General features: G+C 35.8%; 1 protein-coding gene across 1 annotated transcript in view; it reads right to left on the bottom strand.

Moving 5' to 3' along the window:
- LOC129005702 (kinesin-like protein KIF21A) overlaps nucleotides 1-21,897 on the bottom strand; it is a 159,604-nt gene that overhangs the window by 47,423 nt on the left and 90,284 nt on the right. The window contains exons 7-22 of the mRNA XM_054434664.1: nucleotides 19,476-19,613; nucleotides 18,649-18,784; nucleotides 17,866-18,068; nucleotides 16,950-17,139; nucleotides 16,422-16,618; nucleotides 15,629-15,743; nucleotides 14,585-14,809; nucleotides 13,960-14,159; nucleotides 12,955-13,073; nucleotides 12,411-12,486; nucleotides 11,757-11,923; nucleotides 10,902-11,106; nucleotides 10,135-10,290; nucleotides 9,830-9,957; nucleotides 8,384-8,581; nucleotides 6,456-6,617 (exon numbers count right to left, since the gene is read on the bottom strand). Coding sequence (XP_054290639.1) covers nucleotides 6,456-6,617; nucleotides 8,384-8,581; nucleotides 9,830-9,957; nucleotides 10,135-10,290; nucleotides 10,902-11,106; nucleotides 11,757-11,923; nucleotides 12,411-12,486; nucleotides 12,955-13,073; nucleotides 13,960-14,159; nucleotides 14,585-14,809; nucleotides 15,629-15,743; nucleotides 16,422-16,618; nucleotides 16,950-17,139; nucleotides 17,866-18,068; nucleotides 18,649-18,784; nucleotides 19,476-19,613 — 2,615 coding nt within the window. The remainder of the gene's footprint in view (nucleotides 1-6,455; nucleotides 6,618-8,383; nucleotides 8,582-9,829; nucleotides 9,958-10,134; nucleotides 10,291-10,901; nucleotides 11,107-11,756; nucleotides 11,924-12,410; nucleotides 12,487-12,954; nucleotides 13,074-13,959; nucleotides 14,160-14,584; nucleotides 14,810-15,628; nucleotides 15,744-16,421; nucleotides 16,619-16,949; nucleotides 17,140-17,865; nucleotides 18,069-18,648; nucleotides 18,785-19,475; nucleotides 19,614-21,897) is intronic.

Here is a 21,897-nt window from a genome sequence, read left to right as displayed (position 1 = left end):
TTTAAATTTTGGAAACACTGATTAATAATACTTAGTATGAACAAGAAAAACAGAAGGGGAAAAAGATTAAACATAAGTAAATTAACTACATAAAGCCCTGTTTTTTACTAATTTAATCTCTCAACTCGTATGGTACATACTGTATATATGACACTGTTTCTGATCTTTTACTCTTTTGGCTATCAATAGGAGATGACATCCTATTATGATTTTTGTAGCCATCTTTTTAAAGAAATACTAACGTAGACAAATATGAATTGAGTCACTGACCAGAGTTATTTCAATTATTATTTGGAAAAGGTCACATAAATCAAAGGACGCGTTGCAGAAAGTCAACAGTCCCGGAAGGTCAAATAATTTATACCTGTGCCGCTAGGTCAAAAACTACAATGTTTGCAGTGTCTGTAGATCAAAAATCCCAGTAAGTCAAATAGTACAGTCCGAGCTAAAAACGTGGTCTATGTTAAAGCAATTGACTTATTGGGAATTTGACCTAATGCAACAGCAGTTTTAATATAACGAAATAAGATAAAATATAAGTTCAGTTTCGCTGAGTCAACAGTGCCGGAAGGTCAAAAGTATAATCTGTTAAAAACAGCGATAGTCCTCTCGACGCATGACTTCAATAATTTCGTGTTTTGGTGTACTTAAAGTTGTGCTAAAATTTTGAAAATTGGCACAGAGCTTCTTGGTTAGTCCTACTCGATGACTATTTTGTTGAACTTTAAACTATTTACCGATCTAATTAATAAAAATTGATATGTATGGTGAAATAGTTTTAAATCGTGATTTCTAGCATGAAAAAGTTAGCATGCGAGATTTTTTGTTTGTTTTTGGGTTAAGGAGGTTTTGTCTGTGGCAAAGTTGTAGCCAAAAGTGTGATGCGTAAAATATATTTTTTTTGAATTTTTACAATCAGTGGTTCAATAGATAACTTGGGTTGAAGAGGACGGCAAATTTAACATTTCGCAACGCATGGAAAGAACTACATCGTACGATGCGACTGCTGAGTGGACTTTTAATTTACAGTTCTAAGAACAAGAAAAAGATGAATATACAGATCACCAGTACATTCATATTATTTATAAAACATCTTTCTGTATTACCAGCTTACATTTTTCACTTATAAGAATACATCATAAACAGGGTGTTAAAAATAAGCGGGGAGATACTTTACCTAGTAATTCCTTGGGTCAAAATAAACAGAAAATGAAGGATAACATTTTTTCCAAAATAGTTTCGTTAACCAGATATCCGCCATTTTGTATTTTTTACATACAAATATTTATCTTTACACTTTTCCAACCGATGTTTATGAAACTTGGTATGTATCCAACTTGGTATGTAGGTAGGAGAGACCCATGTTATAAAAAAAGATTCATCTCGATTCACCCTAAAATTTCAAAATTTCACACTTAACTACAATATAATATACTTTACTACACCACAATATTTACGTATCACCATAAATCTTTAATAAAATAAAACGTTCACATTTTTAAAATCCAAAGTAAATCAATATAATCATATAATCAATATAAAAAAGTGCACTAGTACTTACTATAGTTCGGCCGCTTAGAAAGCGACCTCCTCCAGCATTGGTTTACCAATAGCGCGCAGGTACCATCGCATTTGTATGGTCGCCATTTCAAAAACAGGTAAAATAGTATTAAAATTATATAAGAATTTTGTCTTAGTCTTTGTGGTCCATCCCCCTTAAGGGATTAAACAGTGATAATAGCTTAAGACAGTAGATATTTATGGCTATTATATTATTGATATACCAAGTCTCACTACTTTATCTATATTGTTAAAAAAAATATAGCCAATCCAGGACTTTTCAACCATACTGTATAACGCCAACAAGAAATTTTTCCGTTGAACTCCTCCGAATTTCTTAGGTGATTTTGACCATTCATGTCTCATTAGAAAGAGCGTGTCACGTACATTTGCAAACCAACCTTACATTTTTAAATCCCTTGGGCTCAGCCCCAGCGGCTCATGTTATGAACCCGTGTTATGCCTATGAAGAACATATTGATTTATTTATATTAGGATCAGCCCAGTTAATTGCTGTTATGCAATTCAAGGAACTATAATGTAGGTTACATTATTAACATGTTACTGATTTGTTTCAAATACTATATTTACTATTTCTATTTGGGTTTGCAGGATAATTTAATCCATTTTACCAAACAATAAAATTAATGGACAAAGTACTATATTTCATGAGCTATCATTGAAAGGACCGATTGAAGTCCTCATCAACCAAAATAATGCCTACTAAAGCAATTAAAATTGAGACGAACATGCAATGCACGAAATCAGGTGGTTCTTAAGTATGTGAAAAAATGTATCGCTATTCAAAAACAGACGGAAAACTTGTAACCATATTCTTGACAACGGGTGTAACCATGTAACATGGCTACATTATCAATGACAAACGTGGACAACCTTATACGAGTGTGAGTACGTCCGAAAACAGAGTAAGTCCGAAAACAACTCTAAAAAACAATAAGCAATAAATTGCAAGAACCGTTGCATATATAACATTGGGTACGGTATACACGCATCCACTAACGTGTATACTCAATGCTTATATCGAACTGTTATATGTACATCGTGAGTTGTTCCATTAGTTGTTTCATTTAGTTGTGTGTCCATTAGTATAGTAGTTTAGTTGACTCTTTTAAAGTCGGCGGAAATTGTGACTGTTATTACCCTTGAAATAATGTTTGTGAAGTACTTTGCAATCCAATGCTTATAGAATCATACGATTAAAATTTTCTGGTTAGAATGTGTCGCATAGAGTGGTGACTAATGTATCTTTTTGGTTTGCTTGTAAAACAGGATCAACAGAGATTTTCCATCGACTTAAACAATACGATACTCCCAAATTGTTCATTGCAATAACAAAATATCACACAGTTTGATGAATATTTGTGTGTACACCACATACAGTACACCTTTATTCTATCTATTTTACCTTTTATTTTTCCAAGACTTTATAGAAAATCACGCATTACGTGATCAGTGAAGAAAAGGCTGTATCCCATGTGTTTTATAGGTAAAGAAGACAAGGGCGCTCCTAGACATATATTTTGGGGGGGGTCACCGGGGGCCTGGGGGGTATGGAATACCCCCCAAAAAGGAGGGGGTCTTGGGGTTCCCCCCAGGAAAAATATATAAATAAATAAATATACGCTATACAGGGTGATCAACTCAAGGAGGCCACCATTGGGATATCGGAAACGGTAAAAATTAGAGAAAACTTAAAATGGAAGACATTCCTTTATTTTTTGTGGCAGTTTAAAATATGATTTTAGTCGTTTGAAATTCAGCCGCCATTTTCCAAAATGGCGGCCAAATTTGAAATTTCTTATCGAACACCCTATATTTTATCATGTTTTCGGACATAATAGGCAGTTTTAAAACTTTTTTATCCTTGACATTTTTTCGATAAACCCACTCGTTTAGGAGTTACAGCCTATGGAAAAATGACTTCCGGTGTACATATTAAATCATGTAGCTCCTAAACAAGTAAGTTTAAAGCAAAAACACGAGGAGTAAAAGTCTTACAATTGCATCCACATTCCAACAAGACCATAAAATTAATTAAAAATAGAAATTATATTATTTTAAAAAATGGCGGCAAACTTGAAAAGTGGAAAACTTGTTATTTTATAGTCTTTAAGGAATGAAGATGCAATTCTAAGACTAATTTACTTTTTGCAATTTTGCTCTAAACTTACTCGTTTAGGAGCTACATGATGTAAAATGTACACCGGAAGTCATTTTTCCATAGGCTGTACTCCTAAACGAGTGGGTTTATCGAAAAAGTGTCAAGGCTAATAAAGTTTTTAAATTGCATATTCTATCCGAAAACATGATAAACAAACTAAAATCATATTTTTAACTGCCACAAAAAATAAAGGAATGTCCCCCATTTAATGTTTTCTCTAATTCTTACCGTTTCCGACTTCCCAATGGTGGCCTCCTTGAGTTGATCACCCTGTATATATGAATTTGAACGGATGGTGTTTTTGGCCTCTAGGGACCTCAAAACGAAAAATTAAATCGGTCCCGGGTCCAGGTGTTACCATAAGTACTACGGTAATAGCTTATTCCCTATATGGGAAATTCGCCAAAAACCTAATAGTTATATATAGAACAATATTACATTCAACCAGCTGTTAGTTAAAACAAATTATATGGGACTAAAACAAATCGATGATTACAAAGATTCCTTTAAAAAATAATTTGAACATCCTACTATTTTTCTATGCAAATTTAAATAATCTGCCATCCTCATACCTAGGAATTGAATGTATCAATGGTCAGCATTACACATAGTATAAATAAGTCAACTCTAAATATGTCTTTAAATTTGTTTCCAAATGCTGAATTTGTGTCACAAATGCTGAATGTTTACAGCTGTTATGCTAAGCAAATTATATTGTACTAAAAGCTGGCTTAGGTTAGCGTCGGCTGCTAGACTTTAAAAAAATTACAACTTAATTTCTAAAAAACTGGGACCCTTAATTATAATTATGGCTTTGACATTCCCTAGTTCTCAAAATTATCTTTCTTTCAACACAAAAATAATGAAAATCCGTCGACTGGTTGATTCAGAATGTGAAAAAACCATATTTACGTTTTAATAATATATATGATAGTTTGGACAGGTTTCAACCCTTCCGAGGCGTAATACATTTACACAGTTTATGTGTAGACTACATTATAACTTATAAAATAGTTCTAAAATTAAATGGATCTCCTTTTACAAACGTATATAATAACCAGAAATTTTCAGATCGTCCTTGCGTGTATTTTATGCCACAAATTTTGACGAAAGGCTTTTCATTACATCAACTATACCTATTTACAGTGTTGACCAAACAGTTGGCAAGAAGCATTAATAGTAGGGATGGACGAGATTGGATTTTTTAGTTCGAGACGAGACGAGACGAGATTTTTTATTTCTCATAAAATTTCGAGACGAGATCGAGACGAGATTTCTCTTCTCATACACAACGGGAAATGCACGTTCGAAATTTTTACCTGATTTTGTAATATTGTTAGATGACTGTTTAAATACTGAAATAATGATAATAGGCAAGAATATTTACAATCTTTCATTAAATAACATCAGCATAACATTTTTTTATTAATCACGCCTAACTTATTAAAAATGCCTACGATTAGGAAACATGGTGATATCAGTTAGGATAGAGTTCAACTTATCCTAAAATAAAATAAATCATAAGATAAAAGCAATATTAATTTTTATAAAATAGTTACTTGTTTTGACTTTTTTTATAGTAATAAAACATTCCTCACACTGCTTACACTTAACAAAACTTCTCAAATGTTATTAAAGTAATATTATTAAAATAATGAAAGTAATATTTACATTAAAAGAATGAAAGTAATATTTACATTAAAAGAATTAAAGTAATATTTACATTAAAAGAATTAAAGTAATATTTACATTAAAAGAATTAAAGTAATATTTACATTAAAAGAATTAAAGTAATATTTACATTAAAAGAATTAATTAAATAAGAACGCCTTCGAAAAGGAAACGCAACTACAACACGCTCCTGTATTGCGGGTATTGCATTGACTTTCTGCAGGCGTTTTTAATTTTTTTTTTTTTTTTTTTTTTTATTCTCGTCTCGATAAAAATCTCGGCCAAAAAGTAATCTCGTCTCGTGTAACGAGATTGAAAATTTCCCGAAAATTTCCCGAAATTTCGAGACTTGACCATCCCTAATTAATAGATAAGCTATGTACCAAATATGATAATTTTAGCTCTATTCTAATCATGACAAAACACGAAGTAACTAAAAGCAAGTTTTGTTGGTGTAGTAAGCGTTGCAGGAGGTCTACTTTACACTGAATCGACGTTCACTTTTATTGCTTTTGATCTTCCGGCACTGTTGACTCAGCGAAACTGAACTTGTATTTTACCGTATTTCGTTATATTAAAACTGCTGTTGCACTAGGTCAAATTCCCAATAAGTCAATTGCTTTAACATAGACCACGTTTTTAGCTCGGACTGTACTATTTGACTTACTGGGACTTTTGATCTACAGACACTGCAAACATTGTAGTTTTTGACCTAGCGGCACAGGTATAAATTATTTGATCTTCCGGGACTGTTGACTTTCAGCAACATTCCCAAATCAAATAACAGCAATAGCTTACAATAATCGTCCTATCAGTTAAACGTTGGCATACTCAACACAAATCAGTAATTTACACAGCTCTCTCAGCGGCTCATTTTAACTGAGTCCCTTCTAATAAAAATAACTAACACTTAAACATGGGAATGCAACGTCTATCGATAGTCAATGCTCTAACCCAACTTATTGACTACATTGATTTTAACCAGTGACAGACTACAGTGAAGACTACAACAGCTACCACCAGTATCACCTGGCGCACTCACATTGAGGTAGACGTAGAGGACGATCGCGCCAGAGACGTGCCGGGGGGCAACACAAACGTGCCTCTCCTCACAGGACGGGGGGAAGTGGAGTCTTGGCGCGCAAGTGCCTTTCTACCTAGCACCGGCGATGGCACCGGTGGTTCTGGCTTCACACTCAGCGTCCTACAACGAGAAAGGCACATGAGAAACAAAATCAAATATTGTGAGTGGTGAAGATAAAATAAGATTAAAATCCAAGGGTTCGGAAAGAAAAGAGGTTTATTATAAAAGAGGCAACCTCAATATGATGAATACCAAGGGACCAAAGCATAAATATGCTGGATCACAGAGAAATAAGGTATGAAGAAAACCTAACCTAACCATGATTGTTTCAGCTCTAGAAGGTTTTGCATGTGTGTACGTTTTTGATAGGGCTATATAGTTGTGAAGAGCAAGGAGGTGCCCGAACGGTAAGCACTGTATGGAAGTTCCTATCCCACAGGGTCTTTAAGTGTGGTAAATGGAGACGAGGGGATAAAAGGAGTGTGAAGGGGGTTAAGAGAAGACTTGGACTTTAATTTAGACGGTAGACACCAGCGACGAGTGCTAGACACTCTTTGAATGCACATTGAATGTTTCCGCTGTACCTTACTTCTATATGGTTGTAGGCCTAAAGAGTATTTTGTTCAAATGAGGTCCGTTACATTGAGCTTAGTTGAGCTTATAATATTGCTTTATCAAGGTTTACAGAACATCTCAGTTATGTTTTACCTCAGTTATTAATTTAAATTGTATACTGTATATTGATATAATAGGGAAACATAATAATCAATTAATCATACAACTTATTTAAATGGCACGTGAATACTACAGTACTACTTGACAACTACAGTAATTTGAAGGTTGAGATTATTGAGATATAGTTATATTACTTAAATTATCGTATAGTAATGTTGCAGTTGAATTTGTACAATGAGTTTACACTGTTATTTATACGTTCTTGACCATTATCATGCAAACTAAAAGAATTAAGGAAATATGAATCTTGAGGTAAAAGCAAGGTTTAAGGCCATAAGGACATGCTCAAGTTGGTATATTACACAATGCAATTTGTAAAAAAAAAAATTACTTTATCCTCAACAAGAAAACAAAACTAAAAATATAGATGGAAACTAATGCACAATCCAAATACCAGTCCACTACTCTTCTACAGTATAAAAATTCTTACCTATTCCACGTCCTTGATAGTAAAGCACAACATTATTGACACAACACTTTAATAGGAAAGATTTTGCAATTTTACTAGCAGAGGCAGAGCTAAGCGTAACGTAAACCATGCAAACACAGTAATATCCACCAATGGATAACACAGTAATTCATGTCATTAAAAGTATAATAGTATTACAACTTATATTTTTTACAATGATAATTGATAATGACGATGTTAATTACAATACTGTGCTGTATTGTTTGAAGACTGAATAAATGACTATTCATTTTTATAATCTTACAACTTTCAACTATTGGGTAATCAATCTCATTCTCATATGTCATAAGTCTTACATCTAGGGTATATAAGTGTTATGTGACTTTTGGTTGTGCAAATCTACGAAATCCTAGACTCTTAAATTTTCCAGGTAAACTAGCTGAAATCTATCCCTGTTCAAAGTTCCTTCATAGCTAATGTTTGGTAATTAGCACAATTGAACCTAAGCCTTCAGGTATTAAGAAGGTGCCAATGTATTGCCCCAAAATTACGACCCGTCTATTTGTACTCCTTTAAAATACCAAAATGAATACCGCATCTATATGCCTTATTTAAAAAAAAAAGATTCAAAGTACTCAAACCAGCTCAAGGTTACATTCTAGGATTTCCACAGCAGTAAGCGTAATCTTAGTCAACATTCCACAATAGCGATGCGGCTGCTACCTGACTACCGAATGCTTACTTGAGCGATGTTGGCGCGCTGGGAACCCTAGTAAGGGCCCGCGCGGGAGGAGGCATATGTTCCGGTGACAAGGACGGAATTATCGTTCTCTTCTCCACGTTGGCATACAAAAGTTCCTCGACTGGAGCTGTACGCTTCCTATACTTTTCAGACTTAGAGTGATGTTGATTGACACTTAGGAACGTGTTTCCGTTCAAGCTGCAACAAAAATAAACATTTAGTAGTGATTAATTACTGTAGGCCTACCAGTTTTATTTGGTTTAAGTATATGGCAATGGAATTTTTGTTGGGAAGATTCACAGTTTGAGAGGAAACAGTCCAAACCCTTCAAGTGTTTGTGGGAACACCTGTCCTTCTCACACCAAAGTCTAACCAATAGGCAACACACCTATTATTAGCCTATCTTACTTCTCAATAAATATATAGTTACATTGGCATTTACGATCAACTCAAATAACCACACGATACAGTTACATTGGCATTTATGTTCAACTCAAACAGAATAGGTGTAAACAAGAAAACAAAAACACAATGTGCTACAAAGGAAGAAAATAATTTTCACAACTCAAGAATTCAATGAACTTAGTCATGTTACATTTCTTTAAAATATTGCCCACAATCCATGGTATGATACTAACAACATTAAGTGTAAAACATCAAAAGAGGTGTGTAAGACAAACAGTGTGAACATTAAAAAACCCAAATGTCTCACAAACCTTTTTATAGACAGTTAACATCCATGAAACGCATGTCAAATAGAAAATCCAAGTGATTATAGCCATTCATTGTACTTGTTAATAGTATTTTAAAATATCTTAAGAAAATGTTCACGAAATCAACAAGTAGTAGTATCATAGACAAAAAAGAATTAAATATAGACTGTCAGCCGTGCTGCGGTTACCATGGTTACCATAGGTTCTGGCGCACACCGCTGGGAGCGCCCTGTAGTTATGTAGCGCTCCTAGCGGTGTGCGCCAGAACCTATGGCAACCACAGCACGGCTGACGGTCTATATTTAATTCTTTTGTCTATGGTAGTACACATCATCGAACATTTTGTTTGCATTACTAATCTTTACAAAACTGATAACTTGATGATACAGTTCAAGTTGAAAATCATTGTGGATTTCAATGATACTATTTGCAAAAGCATATGAATGAAGACTTGTCTTAGTATATCCAGGGGGGCTATATTTTTTTGGAGGTACTTTGCACAAAGTCTTACTCATCCTCATAACTCAATATGGATTCAAAACACCACAGTGGATTTTAATGACAATGACCGCAAAAGCCTACAAATTAAGATTTACTTGTATTATAATTTCGTTTGGTTGGAAGTAATGGAGTCTTACTCATCCTAAAGACTTTTTGTCTGGTTAAATAAACACAACTATCATTAATACAGGTGGACTTAACTATCATATGTCCAATCAGAAAGCAGACTCACTTGTCAGTTGGGGAGGGAGACCTAGAGGAGGCGTTGGAACTGTTAGAACTGTTAGGTGGCCGCTCCTTGGACGGGTTTCCAACAATGTGCTCCAACAACTGTCTCTGCGTCTCACTTTCCTTCTCCAACTGGAAAAAACATCCAATACATTAAAACGCCCAATACATCCAGACTTTCATACATCTCGGTACCTAAAGAATTTCCAAGATGAAACTCAGCTTATGCCATTCACAGTTACTTGTCTTGAAAATTTCAAATTCTCTCAGGTTAAAAACTTTATACATTTTCCTCTACCACATACAAACCTGATCTTGTCTGGCCCGTAGCTCATGTAACGCCGCTTCTTTCTGAGACGCCATGTAGCTCTGGAACACGGTCATGTTGTACAGCTTCTCTATGATGTATGAAGCTTCGCCTAGGTCTCGCATTCCTGACACTAGTTCTGCACAGTCTCCAATATCCTGAAACACAAAATATGATCATTAGTAAAAAAAAGATTTACGGAATGTAATTTGAGTGTCAAAATCGTGCACTAAAAGTGTTTGAATAAGATTCCACAATTTAATACCCAAAAGTTTATTGGATTAGATTTAGTTTCTTCTTCTATTCACCCTGTTGACAACCCAGCTTGTTTAGATACCACAACTGCCATTTAACACAAGGAAAAAAATCATAAAATAACAATCAAACCAAGAATAAAAGGATTATGCATGACTAACTCCTATACAATATAAATTTGTAACTTAGCTTAAGAAAAAAGTATTGATGATCTCTATTATAATACTTGACTAGTGACTACTTGTATTATAAATATTGGCAAAATACAAATCTTGACCCTTGAATCGAAAGCCAAAGAGGCACAGATCTTTGGGAATATGAACCGGGTTGAAGAGATCATGAATGGCAAAGATATCATTAATAGCACCACCAACTGGACCAAGAATACTGTAGTCTCAGACCAGGGTCTTTGATTAAACTTTATGCGGGTTTTGTGATTTTTAATAGTTTTAAAACTTTTTCATAATTATGTGCAAATTTGGCCAGAACTTTATCTCTACCAACATAACCTTACCTTGGACTCCTCCAGTTGCAGTATGCTCTGTTGAGACTCTGTGATACTGTCTTCTACATACTTCAGGTTGGCTCTCAGAGACTCTACTTCTTCTTCCAAATCTCTAATGAGGACTCTCTCCCTTGGTTGTTTCAGCCGCAACTCACTCAGCTTTCTCTCCTTAGCCGTCACTTGCTCGTTTAGACTCTTTCTGTCTTCTACCAGCCTAGAAAGAAATTGAACGTTATAAGAGATTTTAAGGTTTAACTTGTGTGCTTTCCCTAACGATAGCCTTCTTTAAGGTCTAGGAACCATTCATTTCAAATGGTTGAGCTCATTGCCTTAGGAAATTTCTACATGAAGGCCAAACAAGTATTTCCTTCCAGGGGTTGGCAAAAAAAGCTCTCTTCAACAAACAGGTTAAAGTAAAACATAATAAAACTGTCAAAAATCTGGCATTATCTTCGAAAAGTTTTGAACAAATTTATTTATTGCTACAATTTGTATAAAACTTTACAGTGCTTTTTTTCCAAGGAAGCCCATGACCCCCTCCCCTGTAGGTACCCAACATGAAAGTATTTCTTTATATACAAACTTGATACTTGGTATTTGATAAATACACATCTTAAACCTGATGGTTAATAGATTGAGTTCAGCTTTTGTCACCCCACAGCCCCCCCCCCCCTTTAATCTGTAGCTGTTCAATGGTTTAAATGTGGTTTCCAACATTTGGAAACACTCTCAAGCCACAATAATGGTAATAAGGATTCAACTTCACAGCACAAAATGTTTCACAATGCTTGGCAATGCGATTGGGGAGAAAAAATTGATGGATTGCAACATCTTCAGCAAAACACTGGGAATGAATAAGCTAACCTGTCAAGCTCCAATTCCAAGTTGGCTATCTGTTGCTTGTACAAAGTCTCGGAGTTGATGTTCTTCTGAAGAGCCGCCCACTTCTGTTTGGCCAGCCGAGGACTGGATGAGTTGAGTTTGGGTGGAAATCTGCCAGCAGCTTTACGACTCAGGTCTCCTCTAGCAACCTGGGAAATATTAGCCAGTATCACTGATTAAAATGGTCAGTAACAATTGTTAGAGTTAGTTATTGATATATTAAGATTATCCCTAAATTACGTTAATCAAATAAATTTATAATTGAATATAAAAACTAAATACTAATGAATCATTGAATCCATAAATCCGGGAAAACCCCGTTCCCATGGTCTGAGCACACTGGTTCGGAAACTTGTTCTAATAAATGTAGGTTTGCACTACCAAATTTGTACCAAATTTCATTGAAATTGGATTATTTTTGCTCAAGTTATCATGATAACAGACAAATATATATGAATTTTAACGGACAGTGTTTTATGGCCTATGGGGATATCAATACGAAACAGTAAATCGGTCACAGGTCCAGGTCTTACAATGAGACCTACTGTAATAGCTTATTCCCTATATGGGAAATTTGCTTAAGAGAGGAAAAAGGAATATAACGTGAAATTATTTTTCATCCATCAAAAGTCTTACCTTACGCAAAGCAAGAACCTCTTCCTGCTTTCTTTTCAGGACAACATCCTTTGCTCTCTTCTCTGCTTCTAGTGACCTAGGGAAAAATCAAATGATAACAAACTGTTTTTACACCGTAACACAACTGGCTGATGTACAATCTGCAACGATTACATTCAACACAAAATCACCACATATCTATAACTGAGGATAAACAGAGAAAGGAAATAATGGAGTCTGGCACAAGTTAATAACAATAATTTTCATCACAAGACCAAAAACACTACTAGATAAAACTAGGTTTGTCTATTTTTGTTGCCATTTTATTGTTCTAAAGATAACTATCCATAAGGGTCAATTACATTGCAAAGAAAAATTTCAAACATTTGCCTGCTTGGTGGGCAAATGTTAAACCAATTGGAAGGGCTGATAATTTTCTCTTGCTTTTAATTTGAGCTCAGGGAACAATTCTTTAACCTTCACTGTCACAAAAAAATTACCCCTTCCAACACCGAGGGAATACAATATTATTTACATTACATTGATTAAACTTTCAGTTTCTTACTTGATAGTAACTTCTCTTTTCCTCGATTCTTTCCTCAGTTGAGCAATTTCTCTGTTCCTTTTTGTCTCCATCTCTTTGTGCCTTGCTGTCTCTTCTCTCATTTTGTTGATCAGTTTCACCTAAAATCAGATAATATTGACCAATAACTTATGGACAAGTTATAATTTAGTTAAAACAGGTGAAGTAATTTACAGATAACATAAAGAATCACAAGAGATATAATGTAAAAGCCGATACATGTAATATATATTGTACATAATGATTCCAAATCGATATTGAATCTGCTAAACAATCATTGAAGGCTGATCTCTGTTCCCAATTAATTAATACTTTCTAAAAGGTTCTTTCCAAGCTTTTCAAACACCAATACATCTGAATTGTTCTCAAAGCTATGGGGATGGTTTTGAGTAATTGAAATTGATGACTCAATTTTTTTCTTCCATACAAACTTATTTTATGTGAAATAAAATTACCTTCCATTCATGGACAAAACTTTATAGCTACTATACCACCACAACAAGCATATTATTTGTTTTCAATAAACTTCCACTTTAGACCAGAGCTTACAACTTTGGACAAGACTATTACAAGATTTCCACATGTATATATATTTTTTTCACCCCTCAAATAATTTATAAAATTTGACTTTTAAAACTACACTAAGGTCAGCTATTTTTTATAGTATTTAAAAATTGCAAAATTGTCTTTTAAGCCAACACGTTTCCTCTAAGACACTCAGCTATATGCCTGTCACAAATTTCTAGTGACTTGTGTATATTGCAACTTGTTTCAAAAGGGAGTAAGCTGAGTGGTAGAAGGCAGGGTTTCAGTGCCTGAGATAGCAGGTTAAAATCTCGTCACACCAATGGCGTTTAGCTTTGGGTTACGACCCTATAGGACTAGCCTGAAGTTGTGAGTAAAACAGTTTTGGAATAGAGCCTAGCACGTAAAGATGGGACGAAGAAAACAAACAAAAAACCGAAGTTGCAACTTGCAACAGCTCACCTTGACCTTCTTCATGTCCATAACCTCATTACGGAGTGTCTTGATCTGGCTTTCGTACTGACTTTGGTTTCGCAACATCTTCGCATGTTCCTTCTTTGCCGTCTGCAACTTCTTCACCTCTTTCTGCATGTCGCAGAGTTTCCTCTCGTACTCATCTCTGACTTTCTTCACCTTCTCTGTTGGTTGGTTGTTTTGACCACCTAACAAATTTAATAAAATATTACAAACACAGAACTCTAGGTTTAAGAATGTGTAAGTGAAACTATCGATAGCACTGCTATAGAGAGATTGATAGTGATTGAAAGAGGATTTACCAGAATTTACATGAACCAAAATTGCCAAGAAAAGAGTATTTGGAGATTGGATTGGAATGAGACAGTCTGAAGCAAAGAGCTTTCGAGGACAGATTCAGAATAAGAATTTAAGTCAGGAAACTTTAATTAATAAATAATAATTGAAATGAAAAGTTTCAGATCTCAAAGAAGATGTAAGAGTTAAACATACACCATTTGAGCACATACTAGGAAGGAAATTAAATTCGGTCCAGTCTCTAAACAAAAGTCAAATCCTGTCCACCCCTAGATCTTAGCATCGCCATAACCAACAAAGTACATGAGTTACTCACTGAAGGACGCCAGCACAGTATCCCTCTCCTCCTGCGTGGCTCTGATCTTGGCCTGAAGCTGCAGCAGCTTATCCTCGTAGTGCTGCTTGAGAGAATGCAGTCTCCGCTGGGAATGTTCCAACTCCTCTATTAGCTTCTGCTTCAGGTTGATCTCGGACGTCAGCTCAGCCAACTCTTGACTGTACTCACTGTCCTTCTCTTCTGACTCTGTCTCAGACTCACTCTCTGAAAAAAAAAGAAATTTATCCTTCAGTGAACATTCAAAATGTCAACTGAAGAAAGAAGTTGTGCAGTGCAGTCTTGCAGTTGTTATAACACTTTTACCCCTTTCAACTCATTCACATTATTTATCAATGATTGTATGTATGCAATTTGAGGAGCTGCTACGGTCCCCTTCGTTTGTTATTGTGTAGGTGGATCGGCTTTAGGATTTTTGATGAAAAACCACACAGTAATAGTTTATGTAGTTTTAATGTAGATGAAAGAAACGAAAAAATGTCACATGTTAGGCTACACAACTTTACTAACTAAAGCCTACTTTGAAACTATATAAGAAGTAGTTGATACTGTTCAATAACTAAAATGTGGAGTGGTGATAGTTCTATTATGTCGAATAACTCGAGGATATAACGTGTAACGGTCGCTACGCTACTCAGTACGCACTCAACTCACATGGCGTCACAAGATGGCGTCGGCGTTGTCTGTTATCCACCGCGCACACGTACAGCTCACTCCCTCAACGTTCTATCTCAGACTGCCTTCACTACAAGAAACGAAATACTTTTGCAACACGCACCCCCTGGTGGTCTTTTTTGGCAACTCTGTACTTCGTTACCGGCGCTCCGTCAAGTGGCGCGCCTGGTGTTTAATTCTGCAAATAGTTATTGATTTGTTTTTTAAGAACTATCGCTGTCGTCCGTTTTCCGTTATTGAATTTGTGTTAGTCCTTAGATTTAATATTATTTAATTTTAAAGATTTGAACCATCACAGAGCATAGTATTTAACCACTATAATTTACAAATATACTGTTTTTAAATCCTCACCTTCATCGCTCTCCTCTTGTTCAGAGTCCTCATTGGCTCCATTTTTCTTCAGTTCTGAGAGAGCCTCTTTGCCTCTAGCCAGTGCTTCCATGTCTTTTTGTAGATCTCTCTTGGCCTGGAACACAGTAACAACCGAACATTACCTTGGGCAAATCCCGCCTTCCTTTGAAGGCCCCCAATAGGTAAGTAGAAAATATTTTAATGTTACTCAAATGAACAGTTTAAATCAGTATAGGAACTTGAAAATAAAATACAAAAAAATAAACAAACTAAAACAGGGTAACCCACTCAACTGTGAATACCTTGAAACCATCAATGAGCTTTGAATTCGGCTTCTGAGTTCAGAATCTGCGGCAGTCGTAGTAAAATCATGATCTATACACTGTTTGTTCACGGTTACATCATGATGACCTCTAACACAATTACCAAAAAATCATCCCTAAACCAAGGTAAAATAATTAAATAAACCTGTCTAGTTAACTTTGACCCATTTTCTTTGTGTTAATTTCTTATCTAAACTTGGTCCTGAATTTAAATAGCAACCAATTGAACTGGCAGATGTCAATTTCATATGGCTAAATCACCGCTGTGTCACTACACTGCTCTGTTTCTCTTGGTGGTTCACTACGACATATTGTAATTCTCCTTGAAACTAGCCTAAGTCCCATAACTCTTATCAAAGTCATAAAAAATATGAAAATACAGGCATGGCTATGAAAAACATTGATTTCATTTTTACGTTTAACTAATACCATACCGTCTGGAGAACAACAATATGCATAGTCCTGTTTACCTGAGCTATGAGTGAGTCTACGTTGCCGTTGGAGGGAGAGGTAGGCAGGGGAGGTCGTCCCCCCACTACTCCCTTGGCCAGACTCCTCCTTAGTTGTTGACATACGGATTCAGACTCTACCAGCTTGGCTCTCAACTCCTCGATCTCTTTCAGATAGCTCTGAATCATTTCCGTCATGTCACCTTCTGCACCGGCCTCTGTGGACAAGAAAACATGATACTTGATCAAAAACAGTTTTTCCTTTACATGTGTTTAGTTTACATTAAATGAACTTGTTCAAGGACAAGTAGATTGAAGGGGGAAATGAAAATAAAATATGAAACATTATTCTTCCTTCAACCTAGGACTACTCTAGGTTGATTGATAATTGTCAAAATTGTGACCTTTTGCCAATTATCTATAACCCATGAACACTAAATTTCGCAGTAAAGCTGAACATAGTGCCAAGTGCCATAATACTTATCAGACACCTGGCTTTCCTTTAAGATATAGACTACTAGAGTTAGTAATGAGAACCAAGTTATTTACCTGAGCTCATCCAGGCTCCAGTGGCCTTCTCTGCCAACAGCTGAATGTTCTTGGCACTGAGAGCATCGATGGTGTCCTGCATTGCCTTTACTCTTGTCCGCAAGTTGCTCAGCTCATTCTGCAGCATTGTGTTCTCGTGAAACATGTCGTTCACTGCCTCTTCCCCATCTTCTCCCACCACTCGCTTACCCTGCAACAAAGAAATCATTATCGATGAAACTAACTCCGTAGACTTTGGATACTAAAGCATAATATGACTAAATGGACCGGATAAGGCACTCTAGTGTTCCGGTGTCGTAGTTTTATTCAACATAGATGACTGAGCCAGTAGCAAAGTACTGAGGGCTGAAACAAACACTAAAGGAAAAGAAACATCCACTATTATACTAGATATAAGGACTACGATGATTGTGCATCGGGTTAATAATTGACAAATTTATCAGTGAGCACGGCGACTTCAAGGCGAAATTAAAGTTTCAACCTCTTGGAAAATTATCACCGTACTCACTGAGAAGAGCTGGAGACGTCACAATCAGATACTGATGGAGAGCCAGTTCTACAAAGAAGAAGAATGGGCATTAATTAATTCCTTTGACAAAACATAGAGAAGGTGAACCTTCTTGGAGGTAAAAATCCGTGTTAGAGTTTAGCTGCATGTGCCAAAGAATAGGGAGAAAGTAGTAGTATGAATTTGAAAGGAAGCTTGCGATATGAAGAGGTAAAACCTATTAGAAGGGGATGGGAGAAAAAAAATTTGATCAATATTCTAATGGTCCTAGCGTCCTAGCAGAAAGGTGTTAGGTAAGTGCAGATGTGTAATTGTGGGCTCAATTGGATGAAGATAGAAGTCACTCAAGAGGAAATTGAAGACTTTCAGGTATGAGTTCCCTTACTCGAGGCCATATGTGTGACTTACCTGTTTATACTCCAACAGTTCCAGTTGCAGTTCTTGTATCTGTTGGCGTAGCAGTGAGATGGTGCGAGATGATTTATCTTGGTTGATTGTCACTTTGTTCTGAATGTTGCGTGCTCGATTGGCATACTTGAGTGTGTTCAACGTTTCCATGAAGTCACGGTCGCTCGGGGAGACACAAGCGATCATCACGGTTCGACTATTGCCTGTAACAGTTTAGTTTCACATTAGATAAGATTTTTTTAAAGAGCTTCAAACAGTACTGTTCCGCAAACTCAACCACAAAATATGGTGTTAATCTATGAGCTCCTAAATCATGTGAATATCAGAATTAGTTCATTCTGAAAAAGTTTTGTGATTAAAAATATACCACCCAATAACCTATTGAGAAATCTCACTCCAAACAAACCATTGTTCAACTCTTAGAACACCCTTAATATCCAAGAGAAGCGTTACACCCAATAGAATACCATTTTTTGTCTAGGCCAATATAATTTCTTATGGAAGATATTCAAAAGCTTTTAAGGGAAAGTGGTTGAAACCCATCACATTTTTGTGGATGTGGGGTCAAACATGTCCTTCTAGCAGCCTATATTCTACTACTAGGCCAACAACACCCATGGATTCCATTGTGAATTCCCATTTGCAAACTACTTTTCCTTGAGGAATTCTTACGTCAATGCCTTTAAGCAAACTTTAAAATAACCATATCTCATTCAACCCTTCATACACCTCTGACATGTCTCTATAGATATGTTCGATTACAACAAATATTTTACAGCCTACCTCCCAATGAGTCTTGTAGCAGCCTAGTCAGTTTAGAGTCCCTGTAAGGTACGTGCAGGGCTCTCTTACTCTTATCACCCAAAGCTGAGATAACATTGCCCAAGGCCAACAGTCCACAGTTGATGGATATCCCTTCCTGTGAAACAACATTGGTAAGTTGAGAGGTCAATGGATACTGTAGACACGTTTATAAAAAACTCAGGTTAAAAAACCTCTTGAGCAGGTTAGGTTGGAGTGTTGAGTAGGAGAAAACAGTAAAAAAATTATTATTTTTGTGTCAAGATCTCCAACAAAATCCCTTAGTCTCCCATGGGAGATCAAGGGGACGTGGAAATTGTCAAGAGGATCCCATGGTTCAGTTAGATATGATATTTCACGGGAAATTAAATCCTTGAATGAAAGTACACAATAATTTGCACAACTGCACTGCTAAACCCCAGTTTAGAACCTCGGCCATTAGAAGAAATATATATGAAACTCTCTGATGAATTAACTTGTTAGTGGTTCACACACGAATACTATTACTTTGTGTCTAATATGATAAAATGTTGTTTGAGAACAAGCAGAATTTGGAAAACAAAAATCTTGCTGATTTTCAGGATATAGTTCCATAGACTTCATATCCAAAAAACATGTTAAGAAAGGCCAAGTGGCAAATTAAAAAACAACTATTTAAAATTTCTTAAGTATCTCAAAAGCCTCTGGATGATTATTTTATTTTAGGTAAGCAGTCTGTACTCTACCCTCTCCAAAAAAGTGGCGATTACTGCTAGATGATACGTAGGAAGTTACATGAAACCATGGACTCTTTGCTGAAGGTATTTTACCTTTGCTCTCTCCCCGGTGGCTCCTGTCCTCTTGAGCCTCTCTGAGCCAGCCAGATCTACAAAGTGAAACTTGGCACTGAGCGTCACAAACTCTTGACTAGCTCCTGTGTCGTTCTCATCAGTCTCTGACTCATCCTTCTGCAACATAACTTAAACAAGTCACACAACCAATGCTTCTGACTGGATAGAAGAAAGAAATTCAACAAGTTTTAGCGAGTTTCTTTATAAGAAAGCAGACTATTGGAAGTTTTTAAGGTTTCGGAACCATCTTATAAATATGGCCACCTTGGGGTAGCTAGCTCCCCATTAGTTTAATAGTTTAATAGTGAGTCGGTGGCTCAGTCGGTAGCGTCGCGGACTTCGGGCCCAAGGCAGCGATGTCGTGGGTTCGGATCCTGGTCACTGCCGATAACATTTTATCAGTACAGTTCACCTTTGTACTGTACCGGCTCACTCCTTGCTTTGCTGTTAACGATCCACGCACGGGCGCTTAGTCTATGTGGACGGGCAAATGCAAGGTTAAAAGAGGCCGCCAACCTCTTTTAAAAAAAAAAAAAAAAAAAAAAGTTGAGAAAACGTGTGAAGACGGGGTGGGGACAAATTACTTCTTGCTTCACCAATGTCCCCCCAAAAGAACCCATGTTAGAATCCAATCACCCTCTTAATTACTCACAGTCCTTAATATAATTATGTAAAACTAAAACAATATCTTTTTGTAGTATACACGAACCTACTATATACTATATCTATATATTTAATTTTGTAAGCAAATCGGTCCCCACAAAATATCTTGAGCTAGGAAAAAGGTAGCATGGCTGCTGAGGATTTGTTTTAAAGCTTAAGGTCCAAGGACGGTGGGAAAAAAATTACCCCTGCTCTGCCCCTCAGGGCGTCAAAAATCCAGTCAATGTCTAATGGAAGTACTGCTACAGTGTTTCTATAAACTGTTTTAAATATACCAGCTGATGTAAACATTGTGTATTTGTTTGTTTATTGATTTTAGTGTTCTGTTTTTAGGTTGGAATGGTAATGAAGTGTTGAAATGTATCGTGTTAGGGGAAGACCTCGACTATGAAGGAGAATATTTAGGAACAGTGCACAGCATAGGGAATGGTAAAGGCCAAATTAAAACGGAGGTGATGGACAGCATTTTATACTGAAGGCCCCTAGTTGTATATATTTTGGTATACATAATATTTACATTGTCAAGGAACCACTTCAATTTCATATATACTAGTGGTCGTCCTGTGGTCGAAACTCGACCAAAAATAATTAATGTACAGACTACTATATTTTCTCCCCACACTGTAAATAAAACATGTGATTGGGATTTCCTCCAATTGTTTTGATTTTCTGTTTACATTTTGTTGTTATTTCGTCACCATCATGGCAACCCAGTTGGTCCATGTTAATTTTTTGAAGTTTTCAAATTCGTTTTTTGTGCTTATTTTTTAGCCTATTTTAATTTATAAAGGGATTCTGCACATCTACAGGCAAATATCTTTCTAACAGTATGCGTAGATTTTCCCTGCGATGCACATGAGCTGAGAAAAAAGGTTTTAAAGAAACATGCTTGCCTATTAATATATAGACGAGAGGTCGCCCAGTGGTCGAAACTCGACCAAAAATGTAATGTACTCACTTCTCTATTTTCACCCCACACTGTAAATAAAACATGTGATTGGAGTTTCTTCCATTTGTTTTGATTTTCTGTTTATATTTAGTTGTTATTTCGTCACCAGCATGGCAACGCATAAGATCCATGTTAATTTTTTTCAAATTTTTAAACTCATTTTTTGTGCTTATCTTTGAGCCTATTTAAATTTATAAAGGGATTCTGCACACCTACAGGAAAATTGCTTTCTACCGGTTTGCGCAGATTTACCCCACGATGCACACAAGCTGAGAAAAAAGGTTTTAAAGAAACATGCTTGCCTATTAATATATAGATAGATAGATTATTATTTATTTTATTTTATAGTTAACTACCTGATCCATTGTAAGTGAACCAATTTTCTCCACACTCTGTCTCAGTATGGACATTTTACGTTTTATTTATAAGCAGGCTTGCTGGCTACTGTTACAATTATTATTCGTGATAGTTTCAACTAATTTATTTAATAATTTGTTTGTACTAAGCTACTCTATTACTAATTTAGTTTGTCATTATTTATTTTTGAATAAAAATTTAACTTCTTCCAACCTTGGGTCCTCCAGAATTTTGTTTTGTGAACCAAAACATGTCTTTCTAAACCAAACATTATTTTTAAATAGTTTTTTAAGAGCAAACTTTCAAGTACTATAATTGACTATATACAAAGTAAATGGTATTTTATTATAGGATGTTTTCATTTACATGATAAAACTTGTTTCAAAAATATTTGAAAAGCTTTGAATACACCATCTTTAAATAAAACATTTC

Source organism: Macrosteles quadrilineatus, unplaced genomic scaffold, assembly GCF_028750875.1.
Source record: "Macrosteles quadrilineatus isolate MER2022 unplaced genomic scaffold, UCM_ALF_1.0 Scaffold_31__1_contigs__length_1484076, whole genome shotgun sequence".
In the NCBI taxonomy this organism is placed as follows: Eukaryota; Metazoa; Arthropoda; class Insecta; order Hemiptera; family Cicadellidae; genus Macrosteles; species Macrosteles quadrilineatus.
This window is presented reverse-complemented; position numbering and strand designations above follow the sequence as displayed.